The sequence below is a fragment of the Morchella sextelata genome (genome assembly GCF_020137385.1).
Source record: "Morchella sextelata strain SCLS chromosome Unknown scls_12, whole genome shotgun sequence".
Lineage (NCBI taxonomy): Eukaryota > Fungi > Ascomycota > Pezizomycetes > Pezizales > Morchellaceae > Morchella > Morchella sextelata.
In genome coordinates, this window is record NW_025408627.1 from 1,305,677 (window position 1) to 1,328,451 (window position 22,775).

At 45.5% G+C, this 22,775-nt stretch overlaps 7 protein-coding genes across 7 annotated transcripts; 4 read left to right on the plus strand and 3 right to left on the minus strand.

Annotated features, from left to right (window-relative positions):
- Positions 1-1,391: 1,391 nt before the first annotated feature.
- Positions 1,392-2,261, plus strand: H6S33_002247 (uncharacterized protein; the record flags this gene model as incomplete). Its single annotated transcript, XM_044833614.1, has 1 exon — positions 1,392-2,261. One exon carries the CDS (start codon positions 1,392-1,394, stop codon positions 2,259-2,261), a length of 870 nt encoding a protein of 289 aa, XP_044693390.1.
- Positions 2,262-2,906: 645 nt separating this feature from the next.
- Positions 2,907-4,289, minus strand: H6S33_002248 (uncharacterized protein; the record flags this gene model as incomplete). The annotated part of the gene is made up of 4 exons (XM_044833615.1): positions 2,907-3,050; positions 3,113-3,517; positions 3,573-3,664; positions 3,731-4,289. The coding sequence occupies 4 exons, from the start codon at positions 4,287-4,289 to the stop codon at positions 2,907-2,909; spliced, it is 1,200 nt and encodes a 399-aa protein (XP_044693391.1).
- A 2,247-nt stretch (positions 4,290-6,536) lies between these two features.
- Positions 6,537-7,200, plus strand: H6S33_002249 (uncharacterized protein; the record flags this gene model as incomplete). The annotated part of the gene is made up of 2 exons (XM_044833616.1): positions 6,537-6,938; positions 6,994-7,200. 2 exons carry the CDS (start codon positions 6,537-6,539, stop codon positions 7,198-7,200), a joined length of 609 nt encoding a protein of 202 aa, XP_044693392.1.
- Positions 7,201-7,985: 785 nt separating this feature from the next.
- Positions 7,986-12,586, plus strand: H6S33_002250 (uncharacterized protein; the record flags this gene model as incomplete). The annotated part of the gene is made up of 6 exons (XM_044833617.1): positions 7,986-8,526; positions 8,579-9,660; positions 9,715-10,832; positions 10,883-11,413; positions 11,471-11,683; positions 11,740-12,586. 6 exons carry the CDS (start codon positions 7,986-7,988, stop codon positions 12,584-12,586), a joined length of 4,332 nt encoding a protein of 1,443 aa, XP_044693393.1.
- Positions 12,587-13,345: 759 nt separating this feature from the next.
- H6S33_002251 (uncharacterized protein) lies at positions 13,346-17,586 on the plus strand (the record flags this gene model as incomplete). The annotated part of the gene is made up of 17 exons (XM_044833618.1): positions 13,346-13,435; positions 13,496-13,627; positions 13,683-13,733; positions 13,781-13,950; positions 14,017-14,761; positions 14,818-15,377; positions 15,431-15,518; positions 15,572-15,753; positions 15,807-15,887; positions 15,955-16,069; positions 16,124-16,246; positions 16,298-16,453; positions 16,502-16,761; positions 16,813-16,915; positions 16,975-17,325; positions 17,376-17,473; positions 17,538-17,586. The coding sequence occupies 17 exons, from the start codon at positions 13,346-13,348 to the stop codon at positions 17,584-17,586; spliced, it is 3,354 nt and encodes a 1,117-aa protein (XP_044693394.1).
- Positions 17,587-19,513: 1,927 nt separating this feature from the next.
- H6S33_002252 (uncharacterized protein) lies at positions 19,514-20,429 on the minus strand (the record flags this gene model as incomplete). Its single annotated transcript, XM_044833620.1, has 6 exons — positions 19,514-19,543; positions 19,631-19,656; positions 19,865-20,066; positions 20,149-20,173; positions 20,229-20,357; positions 20,425-20,429. The coding sequence occupies 6 exons, from the start codon at positions 20,427-20,429 to the stop codon at positions 19,514-19,516; spliced, it is 417 nt and encodes a 138-aa protein (XP_044693395.1).
- Positions 20,430-21,240: 811 nt separating this feature from the next.
- On the minus strand, positions 21,241-22,565 carry H6S33_002253 (uncharacterized protein; the record flags this gene model as incomplete). Its single annotated transcript, XM_044833621.1, has 4 exons — positions 21,241-21,704; positions 21,757-21,875; positions 21,945-22,060; positions 22,116-22,565. 4 exons carry the CDS (start codon positions 22,563-22,565, stop codon positions 21,241-21,243), a joined length of 1,149 nt encoding a protein of 382 aa, XP_044693396.1.
- Positions 22,566-22,775: the final 210 nt, after the last annotated feature.

Below are 22,775 nucleotides of genomic sequence, written 5' to 3' on the forward strand. Positions count from 1 at the left end.
CTTGGCACATATAAATCTCAAAGTCAGTCCCTTTTACTAGGTCGACTTATGTAGAGAGGAGAGAGAAGGGGATCCTGGAGGGTGGGAGGAAGAGGGAGTGCCGAAGGCACCCCAATACCGAGTACCCCATGATTATTGAGAAAAAGGTTATATATAAATGTATCTATAATCCATAATTATAACCCAAGTAGTCGCAAGGTAGACTTCAAAGAAGAGCAGAAACATTCGGGGTCTAGCTAGCCTGTTGGCAACCAGTAAACAAATCAATCAATCAGTCAGTCAGATCAGGCTAGTGTTGTGTGAGTGATATTCTATGCATACTAGTGCGTGGTAGGGTCTTGCCACTCCAGAGGCCCAATTAGTAGAGTAGTGGTTGACACACTAGACCCAACCTAATTTGTTCGCAGAGTCCTGGTAATTAACCCTTGACAACTCCTGTCAAACCTTACTTTTATTTCAGGGTAATGTTTCAAAACGGCAATTGAAACATTATCGAGGAGACGACCACTTCCTTTGTAACTTAGAAACAGTGGCACTTGGCACCACGCCCATGAGCCCACCCTGTACGCGGGATGCTAGTTGAGTTCGGGGCCAGAGCTAGATGACCCGTTGTTCTTATGGTTGGCTACATGTACATGTAGGTCATAGTTGGCACAACGAGTTAGAGTACAGATATCACTTAGACTTGGAGTATCAGTGAGAAGGAGCCATCCCACCTTCTCCCTTCAATCAACACTTTATCCCGCATACCTCCCTAGATCTGTCACTGGATTCACAGATCGTCTCTCACCAATCACACAAGCCCCTCATCCCAGGTACCCAAGGATCATCAGATGAGCCCCTCCCGATAAGTTGCCATGTATGTACGTACATACGTACCATGAAATTCGAGTGATTGGGTGTAGATAGCTAGAAAACTAACTACATGTATAGACAACTCAGACCCCTCATAGTTGTGGCTTGTGAACAGTTTCTCACTCGGACTCGGTTATCAATCTATCAACTTAAAACCTCACCAAGTGTACGGGCCGGGATCGATACACAATCGAATCAACTCTGTCAAACTCCATCCATTTTCTTCGCAGTTCGTAAACGATATATGTTAGATCTACTTAAATCTGCATACAAATCTCTCGAGCGTGGGATTAGAGTTCATCTCGTGTAGCACGGGACGATCCAATACGGGGATAGTCGGTGCCAAGACATGTCATGTTACCGCCCGTACCTGCATGTGCTGTGCTGTGCGTGTTCCCCGCCATCCTCATCCCCCACTGCATTAGGGTGTTGAACATCACCACCACAGTCAATGATTTCTGTTGATTGACAGCAGCAAACATTCAGGATACCCACCACCGCTCTAAAGAACCGCCTCCTCCACTCCACAACCCACAATGTCCTTCTGCTACACCTGCTCCCGCTCCTTCACCGGCCCCCGCTCCCTCCGCCAACACCACAAAACCTCTCCTAACCACTTCTTCTGCAACCGCTGCCACGCCGTCTTCAACACTCACACCGCACTCACCCAACATCTCAACGATTCTCAGCGGCACAACATCTGCCCTCTCTGCCCTCTCATGGACTTCCACACGCCCTCCGCCCTCATTGCACATTTTGTGCACTCCACCCGCAAACACTTCTACTGCGAACGCTGCACCCGTCATTTCCCCACAAAGACCGCTCTTAACTTCCACAAAACCGACTCGCACAAGCACCACCTCTGCCGTCCGTGCGGGCTTGACTTCGCCACCTGGGACGGGTTGCGCACGCACTACATCCAGCAACCGTCCGCGCACCATTACTGCGCGCGCCATAACCTCCACTTCACTGACGCCCGCACAATTAGACAGCATTACCAAGAATCGCCCGAGCATAACCAGTGCGAGGGGTGTCGCCGTGACTTTGTGAATGCTAGGGGCCTGAGAGAGCATTGGGTGCAGAGCCCGCTGCACCATTATTGTCAGCGCTGTGATCGACACTTTTCGGATACGAGGGCGTTGGGACAACATGTTGAGAACTCGGGGAGCCATCATGTGTGTGTGGCGTGTGACATGGATTTTGAAACTGTCAGGGGGCTGAGGGAGCATTATGTCCAGTCGGAGAAGCACCATTATTGTCAGAGGTGTGATCTGATGTTCCTCACCGCTTGGGCGCTGCAGAAGCATTATGGTGACAGCTGGGAGCACCATATTTGCAACCTCTGTGGGAAGGATTTGAAGACGGAGGATGGCCTCATTAGTCATGAGGATCAGGTGCACTATTGAGGGAGTGGGACTGGGTAATGTTTTCTTCGTTTTTTATGCCTCCATTATGGGTCTTATGTGGCGGGCTAACAACCATTTGAGTTATTGTTCTTGCTTTCTTTGCTTTGATTCCATGAGCTTTATTTTATTTTAATTTTTCTAGCCTAGACGATATGTAGGGTGGGCATTCGGTAACCTTATATGGACTTGCTCTTTGTTTTTAATGGGACAGTGTATTCCTGGCTGGATGCATGGTTTGAAGCCCATCAAATAACAAATATCGTGCACTAGTAAGGGCAGTCAAGTTTGCGTCTAAAGAACCCTGATAGAGAGGAGCGGGCTGCAGCTGGACTGACTCTTTTATTACACGGTAAACACAGCCAAGGCCTAGTTGAATATTCGCATAGATATCACTCGGCCCCAAGATCGTGAGTAAATTGTCGCGCTGCTTGCTTTAGCCATCACGTCTACACTTGAATGAAAGATGTTATGATATTTATCGAAATTTGCTCCCAAAAAAGAAAGTATCGTACAAATTAAGCAAAGGACCACAGTCTGTCATTCATCAGTACATCCTGCCAAGGATCGACAAATTATATATGTGTGTGTGTGTGTTGGAATGGCAGGCCCCGTTATGTATGTTAGGGGAAATGGCTTTATAGAATGCTAAGGTCCTGCAGCGCCGACTATCTTCAATCCCAACGGATCACCCGAATAAGCCAACCAGTACTTGTTCGGGTGCCAGGCGACGTTAGGGACTGGATGGCTTGTAGGGACCGTATACACATGTTCACCAGTGTCCAGATTTGCCTATTTTTATTATTAGTTATTTAGTATACATAGATATACAAACATTGAGGTTATAAACTTACGATATCAATATTAACGGCGCCCGGTTCATCGCTTCCAGCGCAGATATACGCGCCGTCAAATGAAATACTTAGATTTCTGACAGGACTTTCCATGTTTCTTAACGTGCGTTGGCAGATCCATTCTTTAGTATCCCAGACGCTCACAACAGCATCACTTCCGCCAACTGCTAAGGTAGATCCACGAGGGTCAAGCTCCAGGCAGAAAGCACCAGACGAATGCGCTTCTACCGTATAAACGTGTTCTAGAGATGGCCAGTCGCGGAGCACAACATGTCCCTGACCAGTGGTAAGAAGTAGAGTATCTCCAGAATGTGAGAATATAATTTGGTTTGTTTGTGTTCCTTCTTTATGTGTTTTAAGAATTTGCGATGTATTGCGTGGATCAATAAAGTGTATTTTATCATCCTAATAAAACCCTTAGTAAGGTAGCTTGTTATCAAGGGTCTGGAATGATTATTACTTTTGTTCCTACTGCGACAACGGAGCCTTCGGGATGATATGCTAAGCTGATATTCTCGCCGCTAGTTGAAGTGATTCCCAGGCACTTGTTACCTAACAAATGCTCGATTTAGCGTCTCATTCGCTGAGGGATAAATTAAATACGCAGCCATCACTTACTTCTGTAGTCCCAGAACCTAACAATTCCGTCTCCTCCACAGCTCACTAGCTTATCTGCATGGGTTGGGTCCCATGCGACTCTATCTACACCCATAGAATGACCTTTAAGTTCGGTGCTGTTACGGATTTCCGGCTTTTCAGGATTCCACACCCGTACCAGCTTATCGGTCAGCCCGCAGGCTATTCGGTTCCCCAGGATATTCCATGCGATTGAGCGGATAGAAGTGTGTGAATGGTTGCTCGATCTATGCTCGCGATATTCTCTAGTTTTCAGACCCGCAAAGAATTGGGGAGCTGGGATGGATTTCATCATCAGCTCTGATGCACTATCGTTCTTTTGACGATTATTGGAAGATGGATTTGACGAAGACACGGCTGGCTGTATATGGGAATTAAAGGCAATACGACGGACTGGTGGGGAAGACACACCCTCTGCCGGAATGGCAGCAGGAGAGCGTGTGATGGAGGATGATCGAGCGCCGCCCTTAGGGTAGTAATGGTGACTGTTCATCCGCAGCTGGTTTGAAGTACGGGAGCGGGAGTGGGAAGCATCGTTCATTGTAAACGAGGAATAAAGGAGGCCCAGAAAGTGAGTGGTGTAATTGATGGATGGGGGGCGAGACGGGTGGATGCGGGGGGGGTATGAGAAGGATCGAGGGATAAAAAGCAGGAGATGGTGGTGACGATGCGAAAGATAAAGAAAGTTGAATATTTTCAGGCGTACCTCTCTCTTTGGGCCATAGTTTGCGTGGAGGAGGTGGAGGAGCCATTGCGTATGGTGTGGATACAAGAAAGAAAGACGTGTAATATCGTGCTAACTAGCGGGTAGCCGATGCGAGGTCTACACGAGCTCAGGCTACTTTTCCCTATGATGTTAGACTCTGTAGTTCTTGAAAGGTTGCGGCTCTTAGGGCTTCGCGTCTTCGCGTTGCGGCCCAGTATTGTTGTTGGTTACTAGGGCAGTGCAAGCCAAGCGTTGTGAACGCAACTACCAAAATACGGATCCTATATTCCCTACCGAATGCTTCATTGATCCTTCTCACAGCTCAAATGATGTACAGTTGCAACTCGATATGCCGGATTGCCAAGATTCTAAGGATTTCGTACGGGATAGCAAAAAATCCGGGATAGCAAATTGATTTTGCAGTAGGAAAAATCATATTCTCAGAGGATCTCGTACGGGACAGCAAGGGATCCGGTGTATTGAGTTCCGGCATATCGAGTTGCGACTGTACATACATACATGTATATTAAGGATAGTGTATACATGTACATTGCAGATTTATCAGAGCTTCTAACAAACGATCAGTATCAGCCCAGAAATCCACGGTTAGGAGCTTGATACAATAAATAACACGGGTAGATATTAATACTCAGTACCAAAAAAGCGGGTGGATCCAGTACCATATCTGGAAAAATACCGTAGGGTTACGGTATTGCTACGGTATTGCTACGGTATAATAGTTAGGATTCCGATTTAATTCGGAAGTTTTGCACAATTCCGTATTGGTACAGTACCTATTACATCCTCTTTTTTCGTACTCTACATGTACTTCAACTACATACATGTACTTGTATACTTCGAAGTTAAGGATTTAGATTATCCCTTGGACGGATGAAAGTTGTCAAATTCGCGACCACACTCTTTCGGCTATCACTAGCTTAATATGGCAATTGTTCGAAATTCTTGATTGGCTCTGTTGTTATTGCCAACCGTAAAAAGCAAGATAATTCCCTTACTAATTGGTGCACGGTCCAGGTCGCGAATTTGACAACTTTCATCCGTCCAAGGGATACAGTACTAAAAAAGGGGATGTAATATAATAGGTACTGTACCAATACGGAATTGTGCAAAACCTCCGAATTAAATCGGAATCCTAACAAGTATACCGTAGCAATAACGTAGCAATAACGTATCAATACCACGTAACCTTACGATATTTCGCCAGATATGGTATTGGATCCACCCGCTTTTTTGGTGTAGGCAAAATTTAAAGCAGATACTTTTAGCGGATATATGTAAAGTACATGTAGTGTTGACTATTCCACCGCTAATTTATGAACGGTTGATATGTGCTTGATGACCTCCATGTACATACTTAAGAAGTGCTTGAGTGTTGTTTATAGGGTACGGTAATGCTAGGGGAAAGGAAACTTACATATGTACTTAGGTGCATGTAGCTACATGATATTGTATAGTACAATAAACTACATGTATGTATCTATATCCATACGGTGACCTGTTTCATTTTTCTATCAATGACACTATCGAGAACATGTACAGCCGCATTCGAAAAGTTTTGGCACCTCCGGGCCAAGCTCAAGAGGCAGTCCTTTCTGCTTTGCAATTCTCATATTCGAGACCGTTGTCAGAGAGCTCTGCAGTGTCTCCATTGAGGTCATACCTGTCAATAAGCTGAGTATGCGCGAGTGCTATGGTTGTTGGTGGGCTACAATTCATGAACAACTCAATATAGTAGGGTGCCAGTACTTTTTCGAATGCGGCTGTACAGCGACAGGTAATTACATGTATGTAAGTAACGGAACGCCCTGAGCTACAATTATACCTGAAAATACCGGATGTTGGTGGCGTTTTACCTAAAACAGGTATCACTGTGTCTCAGCCCGTTCCATCACTTATTACCTCCCACTCTACATAGGTACATGTACATTTAGACTCGGAAGGCCTATATCTCAACCGAGTGACATACTGTGATTAACGCCAAGCCTCTGCGGAAGCACCCGTCCCTAGCAAAAAGTCTTCATCGAAAGCTCACTCTACCATTCAGCTCACGTATTCCTCACAATGCCACCAAGATACAGCATCTTCGCCGCCTTTTCGGCCCCTTCGGCTTTTCTTCGACCCTCGGGGGTCCGTACAATTACTATAAACCCCTCGCCCCCTCGTGGCAGCTTCCCCCGCTTTGCTGATGCCATGGAACGCAATGGCAAGCCCTTCAGCGAAGGATTAGACGCTCGGTTACAGCTATTAAGGCCTCAACAGCCCACCGGACAACCTGGAGCAGCAGAAGAAGATAAAAGGGTTGCTGATAACGAACTCATCATGACGAACTACAGGTTTGCACAAGGTGATACCTATGCGCCGCACGATCTGAGTTTCCAAGAGCAAAGGAAGAGGAGGGCAAGGAAGACACCGGCCTTTGATGCGATGGACCTATTGGGAATCAACCCCATCAAAGAGTACAGGGTAAGTGAATTGGAAGAGAACGGGAGGAAGTGAAATGGAAGCTAATGACAAATAGAACTTTTCTATGATGTCCGAATATGTCACTGAGTTGGGTCGTATCAAACACAGTAGTGTGACAGGACTGCGACCGGTAAACCAGAGGAGAATGGCCAAAGCGATTCGAAGGGCGATTGGGTTGGGTCTTATGCCGGCGGTTCATAGACACCCTGAGGTTATGGGGTATGCTAAACCGGATAAGAAGTTCATACCTAAGGATTGGTAAGGGGAAGCTTGTGTAAATAACTGTATATGTGTTGGTATAGATCATTGTCTTCTCTATCTCCGATCGATTTTACATAGTGGGGGAGGAATGAGTGTTTCCAACTAATTGCATACGATAACAAATGCCTAAACAGCTCACATTTAATTCGCTGCCCCTAGATATGCGGAATGGTATTAGAACGAGGTGCAGTTAATGGAATACATGTATCTGTGAAAGTGTGAGACTGTAGTGTTAGGCACACCAAAAAAATCCCGTTAAATACTGGGAAGCATGACCGAGTCATTTAATCTGACTACATGTAGGAACACAATTGACACGTAATCGAATGTAACTGCGGTGCCATACTCATCGAATACATATGTACTTACACATACCTGGAAATTATTGAGATTCTATCATCACTAACTACATATATAGACCATGCGACGGATATTCAGAATGTAGAGTAAATTTAGAGTTGAGAAGTTTAGGTCCTCGTACATCTGCGGGTACATACATGAACTTAAGTGCTGCATGGTTTTGCTCTTACCAAGATTGGAAACTGGGAGGTCCGAGGTCATAAACAGGCATTTCGTTGGGGTGGCAGTGATTGGCGGGAAACGATCTAACGCTTCGTCACCTCTCCTATCCCTCTCCCTCTCCCTCTTCTTCTTCTACCCCATCTCCACCCCCCTTGAACCTATCCGTAATTCCACCTCATCAACCCTCTTTTATTCACTCGCTCAACCTTACTCTCTCGCTCATTCACAAGCCCACCGGTAAGCTTGTAAGCTTGTAGGCTCGCCATGTACAATGCGACGGGCTTCCTGGGTGCGAACGGCCAACAGGCCGGTCAAGGCCAGTATCAGCAGCAACCGCAGCAGCAACAACCACAACAGACTGGTTTCCCAGGTCAACAGCAAATGATGCCACAGCAGACTGGTTTCCCAGGCCAGCAACAGCAAATGATGCCACAACCAACGGGATTTATGCAATTCCAACAAACAGGATTCCCAGGCCAGCAAGCTCAGCAACAACAATTTCAAAACCAGCAACAGCAGCAACAACCGCTTCAACAACAGTACACGGGATTTCCAGGTGCTCTTCAGGGATTCCCAAGTCAGCAGGGGGTTCCTCCGGTACCCCAGTTGCCGAATATGACTACGTTTTCACCACCACCGCAACAACAAAACCAACCACCACCACCGCCTCAGCAATCTACTACTCCAACCCCCAAGAACCTCGCAAAGATCCCGAACATAAGGCTGAGTTTCATTACTGTCGCCGATCAAGCGAAATTTGAGCAGCTGTTTAAGGCTGCAGTAGGTGATGGGCAAGCACTACCAGGTAAGAAGCCCGAGCGCTATTGCTAGAACCTAGGTCTAACATCTGGAAATAGGCGATACCGCGAGAGATATCCTTTTGCGATCTAAGCTCCCGGCACAAGATCTGCATCAGATTTGGCAGCTTGCAGATACCACCAAGTCCGGGCAGTTACTCTTCCCCGAGTTTGCATTGGCAATGTATCTCTGTAATATGAAGCGTAACGGGAGAACATTACCTTCAACGCTTCCCGAAGTTGTTAAGAATGAGGTTAGCGGTATGGTCGACATTATTTCGTTCGGTGTTCCAGATTCCGCACCGGCTGCCCCTGCGAGGTCGAATGTTCCCAGCTTTGAGGTCAGCGCCCCAAGCCAGCAACCACCTGCGAGACAGAATACGATCTCCCCTGCAGGGTTTGGTCAAAACCAGACGAATAATTCACAACTCTTGGGAATGAATATGAGCACGCAACCAACCGGCTTTCAACAAACTGGATTCCAGCAGCCTCAACAGACTGGGTTTCAGCAGCAACCAACCGGATTCCAACCGCAGCAGACCGGATTTCAAGGCGGTCTTCAATCCCAACAAACAGGATATCCAGGCCTTCAACCTCAACAGACGGGATTTCCCGGGCTTCAAAACCAGCAGACTGGGTTCCAGACTCCATCGTTACTGACATCTCAAGCCACTGGATATCAGTCTAGTATTGGTTCTTATAGTGGGTCGATACCCCCCGTTCCCCCGATTCCAACCGGTATGTCTTCGCTGTCTGTCGGGGGACCGCTCCAAGCCCAGCCTACGGGACGTCCAGGACAATGGGGTTTCGTGAATGCTCCTACGAATATTCTTGGTGGTATTGAGGCTCTGCAGCAGCGTATGATGCCACAGAAAGGCCGTGAGGGTGGATTTAGTATGCAAGGACTACAGGGAAATGCAGTGATTCCATGGTCAATCACAAAAGTTGAGAAGGAAAAGTATGATATTGTCTTTGAAGGCTGGGATGGCTTTCATAAGGGATTTATTACCGGCGACACTGCAATCGAAGTTTTTGGGCAGAGTGGATTGCCGAAAGAGGATTTGATGTCCATTTGGACCTTGGCAGATACAGGAAATAAGGGAAAGCTTAACAAGGATGAGTTTGCTGTGGCAATGCATTTGGTACTTGCGATTTGTGGTTACTCATACATGCTGTCAGGTTACTAACTTTACTAGATCTTCCGTAAACTCAATGGATACGATATCCCCGCCCGCCTCCCCCCCGAATTGATCCCACCATCTACCAAGAAATTTTCAGAGTCTCTTAATACTGTAAAGTCATACCTTCAAAAAGGACAGACAGCAAACGCTCTTCAATCCCAATCAACCGGCGTCAGTTACATGAAGAGTCGTTCTTTCCATAGTGACACTAATACCAATGCTGGAAAGAAAGACGGAACAGTATACCGTTTTGATGACAATGAAGTTGCCTACACATCTAACGCCCGCCATCGTGCGCGTGGCGGTAGATCACCATCCCCAATGCCAGGCTCTTCTGCATCTCCTGCAACCGAAGAAATGTCCCTTGACCAGCTCCGTAAGAAAGTACGAGAAAAACAAATTCTTCTCGAGGCTGTTGATATAAAAGACGAGGCCGAAGGCGAGAACGATGAGATTCTTGATAGGCGTGATCGTAGGGACGCGGACGACCTCTACCGAAGGATCAGAAGGGTTCAGGAGGACATCGATTCACATCCTAATGCTGGACTTACTGGTGGGGATTCTGAGGTCGAGAGAAGGCAGCTAAGGAGGCAGTTGCAGAACCTTACAGATCGCCTTCCAGATCTTGCAAGCAAAGTGAGAAAGACAGAAAGAAGCATCGCGGACGCTAAGTTGGAATTATTTAGACTACGAGATGCAAAGGCTCACCCAGGATCTGCTGCCTCTATTATAGGAACTGGACCTGGAGGCTCAATAACCGAATCCGATAGGATCAAGGCGAAATCCAGGGCCATGATGCAGCAAAGACTCGCGGCATTGACAGGGAAACAAGTTGCGCCGGATGGTGACGATGACGAGGGTGGCTCCAGGAGACTGGCTGAAGAGACTCAAAAAGTGAATTCCGAAAAGGAAAGGAATGAGAAGATGATTAGGGATGTGGAAGAGAGTTTGAATGACTTTAAAAAGAATCTAGAGGATAGCATTAGGGATATACCTGCGGAGGGTGGAAGTAGTGCCATTACTGACCACGAGAGAAGGAGGTGGGATGAGGCTTTGGGCGTCGAGGACGAAGTCAAAGAATTCATTTTTGATTTACAAAGGCAAAGCCGTGTTGCTAGGGACAAACGTGAAGAGTATGATAACCTCTGACTTTATTTCCGGGAGATTTACTGATATCTGCCAGCGACCGTCGTTATAATGATCGCCCAAGAACAAGCTCTTCTAGAGCAGCTGAGGAGCCGACAAAGACTTTATCATCGCCCCCTCGCTCCTCAACTCCAGCTTCTAGCACCGCCTCATATTCATCCTTTAAATCTTCGGAAGAGCGTGCAACGTTCATTAAGCAACAGGCTGAGAGGAAGATGGCCGAACGACTAGCAGCTCTCGGCTTGCAACCACCCACCCGATCCACCATGGGTGAAACTACCCAGCAACGTATGGAGCGTGAACGCAAGGAGAAAGAAGACCGCCTTAGACAAGCCGAAGCGGAAGAATCTCAACGTGAGCAGCAGAGGCAACAGAGGCTTGCTGACGAAGGGATTAAACCTCCGTCTCCTATTGCTTCTAAAAAGCCGCCACCACCTGCGCCAAGGAAGGCGAATAATTCTAGGATCGAGGATGAGAGAAAGAAAGCCGAAGATGATGCAAGGGCAGAGCAGGAGGAGAACTTAAGGAGGGAGCAGGAAGCTCAGGAGGCTAAAATACACGAGTTGGAGTAAATCCCCCCCACTATACTTGAGAAATTACTTTTGATGTTAATTTTTTCCGATAGGGATGAGACACGACAAGAAGAAGAGGAACTCATGAGAGCACAGGAGGCTGCAAAGGCCAGACTACAGGCACTCGAGGAGGGCGTCAAACAGGGTAAGCTGAGAAAGGAGGAAGAGAAGCAAAAGAAGAAAGCAGCACTCCAAGCATCAAAGGAAAAGGAGGCTAGACTTGCAGCGATGCGTGCCGAGATTGAGAAAGCCAAGGAAGAAGAGGAGTGAGTTATTGTTCTATAAATAAGCTATTGACTCAACATGCTAACTCACGTTCTAGACGTTTGAGACGTTTGCAAATGGAACTAGAGGAGGATTCATCTTCGGATGACGAAGAGCCAGAGACCGTGGGTAAAAAAACACCCACCCAAGAAACGGCAGTCGAAGAATTTGTCCTTGCGCCTTCAACACCATCAACCCCTCCAGCACCAACACCAGCACCGCCACCACCACCGCCCCCAGCACCCCCCCTTCCACCAAGCACTCAGGTATCCTCTCCTACTCCTGGAACCCCAGCTGCCGATAAGCCAAGCAACAACCCCTTCTTCAAGAGTTTCGGCCCAGTTCCTACCGAAAGTACTACTGCCGCTATATCCTCGCCTCCTTCGACTGCTTCCGCAGCTAGCAAAAACCCATTCTACAACTTTGGGAACGATGCCGCCACTAGTGTGCCTCCGGCAACCCAATCTCCTCCACGAACTTATCGTCACCGTCCCTTAGACGAAGATGACTGGAGCGTAGTCGATGATGACAACTCTGATAGTGACGACGATGATCCTCTAAACCGTCAAAGTACCAAGGAACTTGCGGAAAAATTCTTTGCGAACATGGCCCCCCCAAGGCCGTTGAGTAGTATGGGCAATGAAGAGCCCTCCTCAAGTCCGGTACAAACTGGTGCGCCACCACCACCACCGCCGCCACCACCACCACCACCACCACCACCACCTCCAATGCCCGGAATTCCCGGGATGGCGGCCAACCCAGTTAACTTGCCTGCCGCACCACCGCCAGATGTTGCGAGTAGTAGGGGTGATTTACTAAGTCAAATCGCTATGGGAAGACAATTGAGGAAGACTCAGACAAAGGATAGGAGCGCACCGCCTTCCGGCGGAAGGGTCTTAGGATGATTTGTGAAGAGGGTGCTTGGGGCTAATAGAGGGCCTGAAATGTGAGATATTGGAATTTCCACCATTCTTTAGTCGGAAAAACCGGACCTTCGTTAGCTGTTTCATTTGTTATTTTCTTCTGTTTGTCTTCTGCGAATAACCCATATATACACGTCGATCCTCGAAATCTTTTTTATGTATGAAATAAATTGTTGGGGAGTAGTAGTAGTCTTAGTCGTAGATTGTGTTCCTAATGAAATTACCACATCGGTATACATAGTTAACTCCCAATTGTTTTTGGAGTTTTGTAGGGAGTTTTTCTCTACTAATGTTCTTAGAATTACTAAGCATGAATCGATCTCGAGCCTAAAATTTAAGCGTCACTGCTCTGGATAGCATGGCGTTCTGTCAGTACTGTCTTACTGTATATGTAGTTTTACTACAAATTCTCAATCAAAATTCGTGCTACAGCAGAGATTTTTGTCTCCTTAAAAAGGGATTTTCCTTGAGAAACCAGTGCCCAGAATAGTTCAAGTCGGCCTTGACATGTCATTTATCATTTATGTGTATCATGTCCCTAGAATGTTACTGGTCAGTGAGTGTTAACGTTAGTGGGAGCATGCACCTTGGCAACGCACACGGGCCCTCGCTAACTACTGTAACCATGTACATGTAGTTATTAAGCAGTAACACAATTTAGCTGCAGCCAAGCAGTCGCGATCTTTAAACCTTTACGCGTCTTTGACATCAATCATCCCAGCAGCCAACCTTTTTTCCAAGATGGCGCCTTCAAAACGACGAAGAAATCCAGCTGAGACAGACGAGGAGAGTGAACACGAAGATGCAACCCCTCCACCTAGGAGACATTCGGTACTGTTCATCCCCCCCTAAGAACAAGGCTGGATATATACTAACTAAGTGCTTTGTTAGACATCCAAACGGGCACGTACAAATAGCGATGACAATAATGCAGATGAACAAGACTGGAGAGCGCTCGAGGATGCATCCACTCAACGGGCGGCGATTGCCATTAAGAAGAAGATGAGCGAGGTGGTTGAGAACGTATATACCGATCTTTAAGCATCAACAGCCCTTGATAGTTTATTGATCTTTGTAGGTGCCAGCAGATCATGGGATTATACTCGCCGTTATTTGCGAAAACTTTATGGTTTGTGTGCCCTATATGGAGGGAGAAGAGAAGCTAATAGGCCATAGTGCCACAAATTTCTGGAGATTAAATTTGGACCTTTCATAAACTTCGTTATCGGACATAACGGGAGTGGAAAAAGTGCAATTCTTACGGCAATTACACTGGCACTTGGTGGGAAGGCGGCCAGTACAAACCGAGGGAATGCTATGAAGAGTTTCATCAAGGAAGGCGAGGAGTAAGGATAATCCGATCACAATAGCTTTCCCTTCCTTGCACAGTTCTAATAATAGGCGAGTAATAGACAGGCTAGAATTACAATCAAGCTCAAGAATGGCGGCGAAGGTTTCAAACGAGATCAATATGATGATGTCATTATTGTCGAAAGAAACTTTAGTCGAGAGGGAAGTAGTGGATACAAACTCAAGTCGAAGCAGGGGAAGATAATATCTTCGAAACGGGATGAATTAGATGAGATCTGTGATTGGTTTGGGTTGCAAGTCGATAATCCCATGAACGTACTGACACAGGATCTGGCCCGTGCATTTTTGAGCACCTCAACAAATCAGGACAAGTATAAATTTTTTGCGAGAGGAGTACAGTTGGAGCAACTGGATCAAGATTATTCTCTTATCAAGAACGGGATTGATAGTACGGAGGCAATCCTGGAAACGAAAGTCGGCGATATAACGGAACTAAAGGCGACTATGGATCAGTGGGCTGAAAAAGAACGGCAATTGGAGAGCCACGATACTCTGAGAGACCGCATTCAAACAATGAGCCATCAAATGGCCTGGGCACAGGTTAGAGAGGCTGAGTTGCACCTGGGAGTTCTTCAGGAAAGGCTTCAAACATCGCAGAGCAAAGTAACTAGGGCTGAAGAAGAGCGCGAACAAGCGTCTTCGCAATTCGAAAATGCAAATCACGCCCACGAAGAATTAATTAAACAAGTCAGAATCGAAGAAGAAAAATTGACTCCTCTGGAGGAAGCGAAGGACGCAGCAAAGGCACAAATGGATCACATCAAAAAGGAGCTTCAGACCTTAATAGTATGTGGCTTCAATCTCCGATTGTTATGTTAGTTATTAATAGTTCAAAATGATAGGGGTCAGAACGTGAAACAAGGAGCAATGTTCTCGGTGCAACCAAAAAGATCACCGAGACAGAGCAAGAAATCATGGGTGAAGAGAACAGACTAGAAGGAGTTAATGGCGGAAGCAATATTCAACTGATGGAGGACCAGCGAAGCGCTGAAAATGATGTTATTAGGATTAAGGCGGACATGGAAAGCCACGATCAAAAGAACAAGGACGACAACTCAAAACTCCAGGACGCAAAGCAGGAATTCGACCAAGCTATAAAACTCGTCGAAGCAAAAAAGGCTGAGATCGAAAACAAACAGATAGCTCTCAGGCAAATTAGTGCTGCGGAGGGCGATTTCATAAAGGTATTTGGCGTAAAGTTACGCCCTCTTCTTGATGCCATCCAAAGTGAACGTAGTTTTCGTGTCAAACCTGTCGGTCCCGTGGGAATGTATGTCACGCTTCGAGAGCCGAAATGGTGGAGCATCATCGAACGGATCCTGGGTAATAATCTATTGACTTTTGTCGTCACTTGTTATGAAGACAGTGAAATTCTAAAGCGATTGATGAAATCCATCAACTGGTACGGACACACCTTATCTTTATTACTCTAAAACACCACTAACATCTTATAAGTGAATATCCATTAAGCATTACCCAGGCGAAGCCGTTGAATCTTGTTGAGCCTGATCCTCGATTCAAGACTATTTACAGGATCTTAGAGGTATTTAGCCCCTCATCCAGGAGACACCTACTCCGGTCTCTGACCTTCCCTAGATCAGTGACGAAAATGTAAAGAGGCAACTCGTTATCGGCAACTCCATCGAGCAAGTTATCTTGGTTGAAGATTTGGAAGATGCAAATCGTATCATGGAACGAAGGACTCAAAATGACCATATAAATTCATGTTATGCTCTTAACTTGAAGCGTCAAGGGTGGGGATTGAAGGTTGGTGGAAAGTAAGTAGATTCCAATATAAAGTATGAATTTATATTAATTTGTTCACGTCTAGCAACGGAGCCAGTGGCGTGACTCCTGTCATTGCTTTCACAAGCCAGGCTCGTATGAGGACAGATGTTGGGGCACAAACAAAGTAACATCCATTTCCACAATACATCCTGTCATTGATCAGCAATTCGCTAATCATTGGGGGAAAAAAGATTTATCGAACAAGATATACAACTCCTTAAGAATGAGCTTGCTGACCTCGAGCAACATGCTCACGACAAAAAACGTGTTAGTGATGGGCTATATTACGGTATTCAAGGTTATAATGTATGTACTGAACCCTCGCTATGATTAGGAAGGGCTATCTTAACATTACCTTAGCGTCGTAAGAGGGATCTAGAATTAAAGCTTCACCGGGCCGAGGATAAGGTTGAGGAGTGCAAATCTAGGTTGGAGGAGGCTGCGCAGGATGGTAAACTTGGCGCTTTACAAGAGAAGCTAAAGGCAGGTTATCCAATTGTCATATAAAGTGCCAACTGCTTACATTTCCTACAGGTTTTTAAAGAGAGAGAACGCATGGCTACTGCCTCGTTCGAAGAGCTGGTCGTCAAAAAGGATGAGTTTAGTGCTGAAGCTGATAAACTATATGCACAACTAAAATCGACCGAGCAAGACCTAGCCCTTGCTCAACAACAGGTCGAAGATCTGAAGGTAATTGTGCCTTCTTTTTCGTTGTAAAAATCTCTAACATCTATCAAGGCTATGCTTTACAAGTCTGACCGAAAACGGTCACAATGTCTTGCAAACAAGAATCATTGGTATGAACAACTTGAGAAGTACCAACAAGAAACAGCCCGCCTAGAGGACCAAATCGCAACGCAGCAGGCAACAGTTGACAACTATACCGGAATGGCTTCACGGATTTGTGAACGGGTTGAAATACCTAATGACGAGACATGCGATGCTCTGGAAAGGAAGTTAGCCGCACTCCATGAAGAGCTGAAACGCGCTGAGGCTTCGTACATCATCCTTTCACTTTGACTTATCTGAGCCATCTAATGTTATTATAGGCTTGGTGGAACTGCGGAATATATCCATGAAAAGTCTGCTGAAGCAGCACAAACCTATATTGATGCGAGGAATCAGAGAAATGAATTTCAAAGACTTCTTGGCGTGGGTCTATAATCAATAAACGTTTACTTGGTACATTTTTAACGCATTTATGTGCTTAGACGCAAACTAGAGTTTACATGGAACGTATACGCCGCTGGAAGGAATTCCAACGCTACATCAGTGCGCGGGCACGGGCTCAGTTTAACTGGATGATGAGTGAACGCGCATTCAAGGGGCGCTTGCGCCTTGAACACACACGAAAACCTCCCGAACTTATCCTCGAAGTTCAACCTGGCCAGGAAGAAACCGGCAACCGTGGACCAAAGACCCTTTCTGGCGGTGAAAAGTCTTTTTCGACAATTTGTCTACTTCTTTCTTTGTGGGAGGCAATGGGCTCTCCAATTAGATGTCTTGATGAATTTGATGTCTTTATGGACGCGGTCAACCGTACTATCAGTGTGAATATGATGGTATGTTTCCTCTGACGTTGTATTCTGTTTTGAGCTAATGCTGTTTATAGATAAAAACTGCTGAACGTTCGATTGGCAAACAATTTATATTGATCACACCTCAGGCGATGAATAGTACGGCCGCATCAAACCAAGTCAAGATCATCCGGTAAGTAAACACCGATGGAGTCGCATCCCCCCAAGTAAAATGGTATTAATAGTTCCCAAAATAGAATGGCCGATCCCGAGAGAAATAATAATAACCAAACACGAATTGCTTGAATTCAGCAGTCTCTCGGCTACTGTAATGAATTATACTTTTTCCTTTGGAGTTTGAAATCTTGTGATCATGTGGCGTTTTTGAATGGCGGATACTATTTTAATGCCCTCCTCAGAAACATCAGCGGGTTATCCTCTCGCCGCTTATTATTACCATGGGCTTTGAAGATGATGAATATAAATATTTGGCATTATCTTACAAATACCTTAATATAACCGGGCCCATGAATAATCTTTTGTGCAAGGCCATGGCCGCACTAAACCAATTAATCAAAGGTTTAGAGTACTGGAGATATCTAGGACATTTTTTTATATGCCGTAATGAAGATGAAGCTCTTGCTACTGAGGAAATCGAACAAGTTAAAACGATCGGCGCTTAAGTAAACATCTTCAACAATCTCTGTCGAGTGATTTGCCATGATTCCAAGTGGCAGTTCAAGCAGGACATCAACCGAATCCCAAGCTTTCGATTGCCAGAGCTTAGATCTTGAATACCCTCTTTCCAATAATAATGCGTGGTCCGATTGTATTAATTGTTTTTCTCTGATCAAGATACAACCAATTTCAGCTGACACGCCATACATATCACGATATATATTATTTCATTATGAAACTACGGGCACACGTGTACAACATGTGTTTAGATCGAGCCCAAGTAGAATCAAGACTTAGTTTGAATGAATTGCTAACGTTCCCATATCTAGATCCCAAGAAGTGAAGTCATATTCCCAGATCCTCCTACAGGTGGTTCCGCGGACTTTCCTTTTGAGAAGCTATAGGACATCGGTGATACGTATCTCTAGCTCAAGGGTGCGAACCTAGTGCGCAGTCAAGGGTCTAGTTAGCCAACGAGTTAGTTACTTGGAAGATCTAGGCGCATTTCCTCGCTCATCATGCAAGACAACTGTACTGCATCATCATGAGAATTTTTTTTGATAGAAAACGGAATTATCGATACCATACAAGAAACCAATGATAGCGGTAGATGTAACTGACCAGTGTGGTATCAGGTGGCAGTAAAATCCATTTATTAATTCATGACTGGGCGAATAACTAACGCACTAAACTCCCATCTCAGTTTCTGGAGGGAGGTGAAGAGAATTCCATCGATATCGATCAGTGTACGTGTGTCAATAGTCATGATCCTGCAACAAAGCCTTTTTGGACAGAGAGTCTAGCCCCGGCAACTAAAAGAGAGAAAAAGAAAAACTGACAAAAGGATACTTGGCCGTCAGATGAGCTTCAAGCGCATTTTGACGCGCGTCTCTGGGAAGTGAGTGTATGGGATGTGTGTATGTATAGTGGGTGGGAAGGATGTTGAAACGAAACATCGAGACGGTTTTTATTGCTTCCGCCCGCTCATCCCCACGAGGAAAACACGTGGTGCAGTGTGGGGCGGAAACAGCAAGAAAAAGTTTTCCCCGCCAAAGGACATACCCCATCTCCAATATATCGCACATAGGCAAACCAGGATTCTTTCTTTTCCTTTCTCAGATTTAGATATATACCTATCATCCATAAGTCCCCAGTCGATGTGAAACCTCAGGTTTGTCTTATATGGTCATCGTTATCGCCACGTGGGGGGAGACAGCTGCAGTGCAGCCCTTCTTCAAACCTTACATACATACCGTGTTGATAACAGTGGATAATGCGTTGACCGTTCGGCAGAGAGGCCACTTCCGGAAAAACCACAATGCTGCACGTAGCTAACTATTGGGATTGGAATGTCGACTGGATTCCAACCACGTTTTGATGCTTCGCAAGCCCAATCCGAACCAGCACCATACCCCCCGGGGGTCGGGGATTCATATAGAGACTTCACCCGTCTCTTGAATGATAAAGTATAGGGAGAGTATAGTATTTTGGAGTACTTTACATACTTCATGCATGAATTTAGTGATCTGGATCTCACAGGAAAGGGCCGGGTAACCTAGAAAACAATTGGACAATTTTCCATGTTCTAGCTATTATTATTTTCATGCATGATAAGAAACGGCGTGTTCCCCCCAATCGGTAAAATTAAGCTATAGGGGACCGCAGGACTAACCTGGGTTTCAGAATATGTCATGTAGGCTAAGTATTGATAAACCTTCCTTATTCTATGGTATGTGCGTCAATGAATCGAATTTACAACGTTTATTCGAGGATGATATGGCTTCGCGACCTTATTTGCATGCAAACAGCTGTAGTCCAGATATACTCTATTTAGTGATCAAATAATCATAATAATAGGCTTAAGACAAGGAATATATAGATGGAAGAAAAAATAAGTCGCAATAACCAAGTGTTGCTGTGAAACCGACACAGATTGAATCGACTAGGTCAAAGCCAATGATAAGTGCAGGAATTTGATCATGCATGAACTTCCGCTTTGCAGATATTATAAGGTTCATCTCAACAACGACAACCATAATGTATGGAGCTTTAAATCTATCTAATACGTTAGGAGTTATTGTAAGAGCCCTAAATGCAGAGCACTGGTACTAAACCAGTGCTCTGTTAAATTATCTTTGGAAAAAGTTGGATCTTATAGATGAACCACCCCAGCGCATCATATAATCTCACTCGGTTGCTCCAAAACGGAAATTTACTAGAAATATGTTCAGAAAATGCCTACAGTTTAATAGATGGTAAACTTATCTTACTTTAAAGTATTTAAAAAGTTCTGCGGGATTATTTGGCAATATTTTGAGAGATGGACATATGCTGTGCCCTGATGAATCTTTGTATGACGTCGACTTATTGGTGGACGATTCTTTTGAAGCCAGGCGGGGCTGTTTGTGCCCACTGTAAGCTTAGATAATACAAAACCGTTACAGCTAAAGACAGCCCCTTACTTACCCCATTATTTCCCTTGCAAGTTTATGTTGTATGAACCGTCATCATGCCCAGATTTAATAAGCTGCATTTGTCGAACATCTCCGAGCGACATTAAGTAAATGTGATGAATATTCCCGCAGCCTTCACTTAAACCCTCGCAGCACATGATGTAGAATAAAGAAATTTTTTGATGCGGGAGTTGGCACCGGGGAGGATTATTTGCTTGACCACGGCGAGAGCGTCTCTATCCGGAAGCCGCCCAGAAACCTATTCTTCAAGAGGAAAGGTGTCAGGAACGGGAACGTGGGAGCCAGGAGAACCACGTTGCGAGGAAGCGTGGCATGCGCGTGCTAATTTTGCCATGCTTTTCTGCTTATTTTACGCGCTTGAATAACAGCAGGGATAACTTTGGTGCCGCTTATCACACCTAATCCGTCCAAATATTATTACTGCAAGCCCAGGATCGTCCAAGATCATCCCAATTTCGATTCATTGTTTCCTGATAGACTCCATAAGAGCCTGCGATCTATAGAAAACCAGCTGCTGGGGTTTACGGAATTGTCTGTCAGCATGCATCGCCTCTAACCAGAAACAAAACAATGGCATCTGTAGTCATTAGTTGTATCATTAGTAAACCAGCAAACCACGCTTGTGGGATTGCTATTTACCAACGATAATTTTTTGCTTAGGGTTGAGAGCAGCCAAAATCTTTAAAGTTTGCAAAGACATTACCAGGCCTAGTACCGGTTTATCCAAATGGAAGTGCTGAGGTAGGGCAAACGCAGCCATCAAGATTTTTATAGCATACAAACATCGCATGTTAAAGGATTGAAGAGCCTATAGCAGGCCTAAAGCCTTCCTTACCTTTACCATGGTTTCCTCGGCACTATTTGCCGCCTTCGCAGAACCCTCTCTAACCACCTTTTCCAAAAACCCATCTCCTTCCGTCTCCGTAATTCTCGTGTATTCGCTCCTGATATTCTCTAAACTCTCGTTGATACAATCGGCCACCCTCTCCTTGAAAACTTTCTTTGTCAAACCCTCAAACTCACTTGCCACGTGTTCAAAATCTTCCCGGCCTTGTATATGCGCATATATTTCTATCAAATTCGATAGGCCAGGCCGTTTTTGTGGGTCATAAGTGATCCCGTGGCTTTCGAGAGAATCCGTTAGAGCTACTTTAATCTTTCCCTGCACTGAAGTGGGACTATCCGTAAGTAGGATCCGGGACTTCGGATCCGGGGCTGACTTTGACATCTTTTGGGTTGGGTCGCTTAAGGACATGACACGTTTGGCAGGAGCTGACACAAATCAATATTCTTGCCTGAAGAAATCAGAGGATAAATTGCTTACACAGCAGCGTTGCCGGTAGCGGAAAGACTTTGCCATAGGTATGGTGAAAGGCACCGACGATATCTCTTGTCAGCTCTAGGTGTTGCGCTTGGTCTTCACCTACTGGAACATGGGTGGCTCTATCAAACATCAGCTAATTTAAAAAGGTAAATGAAGAACGTAGTAAGAAGCAAGGAGAGGCTTCGAACCTATGCACCAGTATATCAGCTGCTTGAAGCACGGGATAAGAGAACAATCCCAGTTTAAGTGCTGCTGTAGATTTATCTTCCAGAGAATGATGTTCTTCTGAAATACCTAATTTGCTCTATTGCCCCACCGCATTAGAAAACTACCCCGCTCTGATATGAAAGAAATCAAACCTTCCACTGAGTCATCCGTGAAAGTCGTCCTGTACTTGCTATGCAGCTTAAAATCCACATCAATTCTGAATGAGCCGGAACCCGGCTTTGCTCAAATATGATGCACCTATCAGGGCTCAGTCCAATCGCCAGCAGTGTTGTGAGCATTTCCTTCTTCCATTGTCGAAGATTGGATGCCTTTTGAGGTGACGTAATTGCATGGAGATCGACGATGCAAAAAATTAATTTTGTTGATTCTGTTTCTGTATTTTGGAAGTTTGCCCATTGTTTGAGAGCACCGAGATAATTTCCCAGATGGGGGACGCCAGTGGGTTGGATGCCAGAGAAGATAGTTTTAGGTGTAAACGATGCAGACGTGTGGAGGCCTCGAGGTAGACAACGTGGAGAATGCCACTGGGATTGCAGGTTCCGGTGCGGAAGCGAATCTAAAACTCTAGAGCCACGTTTCATGTTTGTTTACTTCTGGGGTCGTTGGAGTGAGGGCACAAAAAATGTGGGTTGAGGCTCAAAAAAACGGCGCTCGGATCACCAACAGCCCTGCGCACAAATGGGGGGACAAGTCCAAAACCCGTCTTGGCTTAAATGCTATGTAGTAGGTACATGTATGTATCTAACCAATCTCAACTTGCGCCGACACGCTTCCCACTCGGTACCCTACCG